Source organism: Chenopodium album, chromosome 11 (genome assembly GCF_948465745.1).
Source record: "Chenopodium album chromosome 11, dcCheAlbu1.1, whole genome shotgun sequence".
Taxonomy (NCBI): domain Eukaryota; kingdom Viridiplantae; phylum Streptophyta; class Magnoliopsida; order Caryophyllales; family Amaranthaceae; genus Chenopodium; species Chenopodium album.
Window position 1 is genome coordinate 5,208,561 of NC_137844.1, and position 4,038 is coordinate 5,212,598.

At 38.8% G+C, this 4,038-nt stretch overlaps 1 protein-coding gene across 1 annotated transcript; it reads left to right on the forward strand.

Moving 5' to 3' along the window:
* The first annotated feature begins 350 nt into the window (after nucleotides 1-350).
* On the forward strand, nucleotides 351-3,484 carry LOC145568346 (uncharacterized). The gene is made up of 4 exons (XM_081627776.1): nucleotides 351-789; nucleotides 1,417-1,716; nucleotides 1,810-1,926; nucleotides 2,747-3,484. The coding sequence occupies exons 2-4, from the start codon at nucleotides 1,498-1,500 to the stop codon at nucleotides 3,242-3,244; spliced, it is 834 nt and encodes a 277-aa protein (XP_081483902.1). The 5' UTR covers nucleotides 351-789; nucleotides 1,417-1,497; the 3' UTR covers nucleotides 3,245-3,484.
* Nucleotides 3,485-4,038: the final 554 nt, after the last annotated feature.

Sequence of the window (4,038 nt, forward strand, 5' to 3'; positions counted from 1 at the left end):
AGACTATAGTAGTGGTGGAATATTGTGACACAAATGAGGTGATACCACTTTACGTACGTCATTAACGGCCAATTGGTCATAGAGACCTTAAATATTTAAAGTATTGTACCTAATAACATTGACTGATGCTCAAGGTGAAGTTATGTACTCTTATTATGTATGACCACTACAAGAAATAGGTCATTTTGCGACGGAAACCTTGCAACGGACTACAATTCCGTCGCAAAAAGGGTTAATTTGCGAGGGAATAAATTCCGTCGCAACTTTGCGACGGAAACAAACTTTTGCGACGGAATTTCCGTCGTAAAGTTTGCGACGGAATTTATTCCCTCGCAAAAGTTTGTTTGCGACGGAAATAATCGTCGCAAAACAATATTAAAAAAAAAATAAAAAAAAAAACATTTTGCGACGGATTCTGCGACGGAAATTCCGTCGCAAAAAGTTTTTAAATTTTTTTAAAAAAAACTGAAGTTTCGCTGAAGGAGAGAGAAAAAGAAAACGAAGAACAGAAAGAGGAAAGCGTAGAGAGAGATAGAGGAAAGCGTAGAGAGAGAAAGAAAATCCGGCCACTTCACCGCCGCTGTCGCCACCGGAACGACCGGAATCCGGCCACTCACACCTACTAACGCCCACCCCTTCCGTTCACTCCCACTCACGCGCACTCACGCCCACCCACGCCACCCCCTCCGTTCAAGCCCACTCACGCCCCTCCGTTCGCCGGCGGTGTGCAGCCACCACACCACCCTCCTTCCGGCAGCCGGATTTCCGCCACAACACCCTCAAATCCCGGTGAGTATTCCACTATCCCCCTTTGTTTTTGTTTTCAATTTAATTTTAATGTAAACCCTAACTTTTTCTAATTATGTTTTTTAATTTAATTTGTAACTAAATTTTATTATTTAATTACTTGTGTTTAGTGTAGTGTAGTTTAATTTATATTGCAATGTTAGAATTAGTTTAATTTTTAAGATATATTGCAATGTTAGAATTAGTTTAATGTATGTTAGTTTAGTTTAAAATACATGTTAGATTAGTTTATAATGTATGTTATTTTAGTTTAAAATATATGTTAGTTAGTTTATAATGTATGTTAGTTTAGTTTAAAATATATGTTAGATTAGTTTAAAATATATGTTAGATTAGTTTAAAATATATGTTAATTTAAAAATACATGTTAGTGTATGTATGTTTATTTGAATGTGGGTAATTGTGTGTTAATTATATGTGTTTCATCACTAGGCATACATTCACTAGTGAGATAAGATGTCCAAGGATGGGTTAGGTTGGAGTGATAAGGACCCCTGGATATATGTCATAAGTTTACCTTGTTCAAGGTATAAGTTTAACTTATAAATAATAGGTGTCATAAATTTAACCAAATGAATATGTAACTAATAGAGTTTTTTGTATATTCAGCAACATTACAGTTGGGCACCTGCTTTGGAGGGGCAAGTGCGTAGGGCGTTTGATACTTATGCTGCAACTCGGTTGCGACAAATGTTCTACAACGTCACTAAAAGGATGGGAGGGAGAAAGCCAGACTGGATCTCAAAAGACATCCACAAGATGATGATGGATATTCCCCAAGTGGATGACGTTTACAAGAAGAGGTCAGCACAGAACAGATTGAACCGACGATCTGGCTCTATGGATAATGAAATAGAACCGACCCATTTTCAAGGTTCCATCTCTGCGGTACAACATGCAAAAAAGCTGGTAAGTTGTTGTATAAAAAATTGAATGTACGTATTTATATGTGCTTAATTACATTTGTATCTAATAATACTGTTCACTTGTTCACATTGCAAGGCGGCAAAGAATCAAGGGAAGCTTCCATCAGCACCTGATCTCTTCTTGCATACACACTTCAAGGAGGTGCCCGGGAAAGGGAAGGTTCCTGCGAACAAAAGAGCGAAGGAAATTGCGGTAATAACTAGTTTTCGCCCATTTTCAAGCCACTTGTTTCCTATATTGCCACTTATGAACTATTTCAAGCCTCGAACTCAAGTAACTATGTTAGGTAGGTGTATTATGGTCAAAAATAAGCTCATTTGATAACAAATGTGAGAAATAGGCAAGTTAGAACCAAAAACGCCCCATTTTCGCCCATTTTTTCTAGTTTTAGGACCTAGTGAACCTATATTGCCACTTATAAACAATTTCAAGCCTCAAACTCAAGTAACTATGTTAGTTAGGTGTATTAAGGTCACAAAAATAGGTTCATTAGATAACAAATGTGAGAAATAGGCAAGTTAGAACCAAAAACGCCCCATTTTCACCCAATTTTCCTAGTTTTAGGACCTAGTGAACCTATATTGCCACTTATGAACTATTTCAAGCCTCGAACTCAAGTAACTATGTTATTTAGGTGTATTATGGTCAAAAATAAGCTCATTTGATAACAAATGTGAGAAATAGGCAAGTTAGAACCAAAAACGCCCCATTTTCGCCCATTTTTTCTAGTTTTAGGACCTAGTGAACCTATATTGCCACTTATAAACAATTTCAAGCCTCAAACTCAAGTAACTATGTTAGTTAGGTGTATTAAGGTCAAAAATAGGTTCATTAGATAACAAATGTGAGAAATAGACAAGTTAGAACCAAAAACGCCCCATTTTCACCCAATTTTCCTAGTTTTAGGACCTAGTGAACCTATATTGCCACTTATGAACTATATCAAGCCTCAAACTATTGGTTCTCATTCTTTATTTTTATTTCTGCATTGTATATCCTTTGTTTGTTACAGGAGGCGTACCAACACAGACAGGAGGAATCAAGAACCCAGGGTTCCCAACTGTCTGAAAATGAAATTTTCTTTGAGGCGGCTGGTGGTCGTAATAAGAAGGGTCGTGTTAGAGGTCTTGGTGTTGGTGCTGACTTGTACTACGGCACATCTAGGGGACGAGGATCGGGTTCTTCCAGCCAATACGTACCGTCGGTCATAACTCAAATGCAGGAAAACTTCCACAAGGAGTTGAATGAGAGGGTGGAAGCAATTGAGAGCCAGATCGATAGCCGTGTGGCGGAACAGCTCGATGCTCGAGTGGAGGCTCGAGTGGCAGAACGGATGGCTGAAATCGAGAGGAAGAACAAGGAGTTCTTAGAGGAGTTAGCCAGTAGATTTACAGGATTGACCACTCCTTTCACTTGTTCTACGATTCAGCCTCAGATTCGAGACCCCAGGAACGACCCGGGTGGTGGTGGTGGTGGTGGTGCAGGCCAAGGACAGCCAGCTTGTGTTTAGTTAGGTGTCATTTTTCGATTTTTGTATATGGATGACATTGTAGTTTAAAAAATTATATCATGTACCGTACTTGGTAGTTACGGCTACGTGTTGTATATATTTGAATTATGTTAGGGCGTGGACTTTTTGACTGAAATTATTTTAAATGCACGTATTTTATTAAACAAGATTGCATGAATACAGGTTCCAGGAAAACAAAACAAAATACAAAAAAATTAAACAGGATTGCAGGAATACAGGTTCCAGGAAAAAAAAACAAAATACAAAAAAAAAATAAATTAAAATTACAATAACTTTGCGACGGAATTTCCGTCGCAAAATGGAGTATTTTGCGACGGATTATTTTCCGTCGCACACATGCGACGGAAAATAATCCGTCGCAAAAAACTTCATTTTGCGACGGAATTACATTCCGTCGCAAAATTTGTGACGGACTATTCCGTCGCAAAAGAATCCATTTTGCGACGGAAATACATTCCGTCGCAAAATTTGTGACGGAATATTCCGTCGCAAAATGACTCCTCTTGCTACGGAATTTTCGTCGCAAATGTTGTTTTCAGCTACAACTACCTTTCCGTCGCAAAATCCGTCGCAATTCGTTTTGCGACGGATATTCCGTCACAAAAGGACTGTTTGCTACGAAAGTTCGAGCGACGCCATGCCTGTGACGGAAATCCGTCGCAAAGTCACTTTGCGACGGAATTTTGCCAGTTTGCGACGAATTATTTCCGTCGCAAAACGGCCCTTTTCTTGTAGTGGACCCAGATATTAATCCTTCCAAACAATAGTGATGA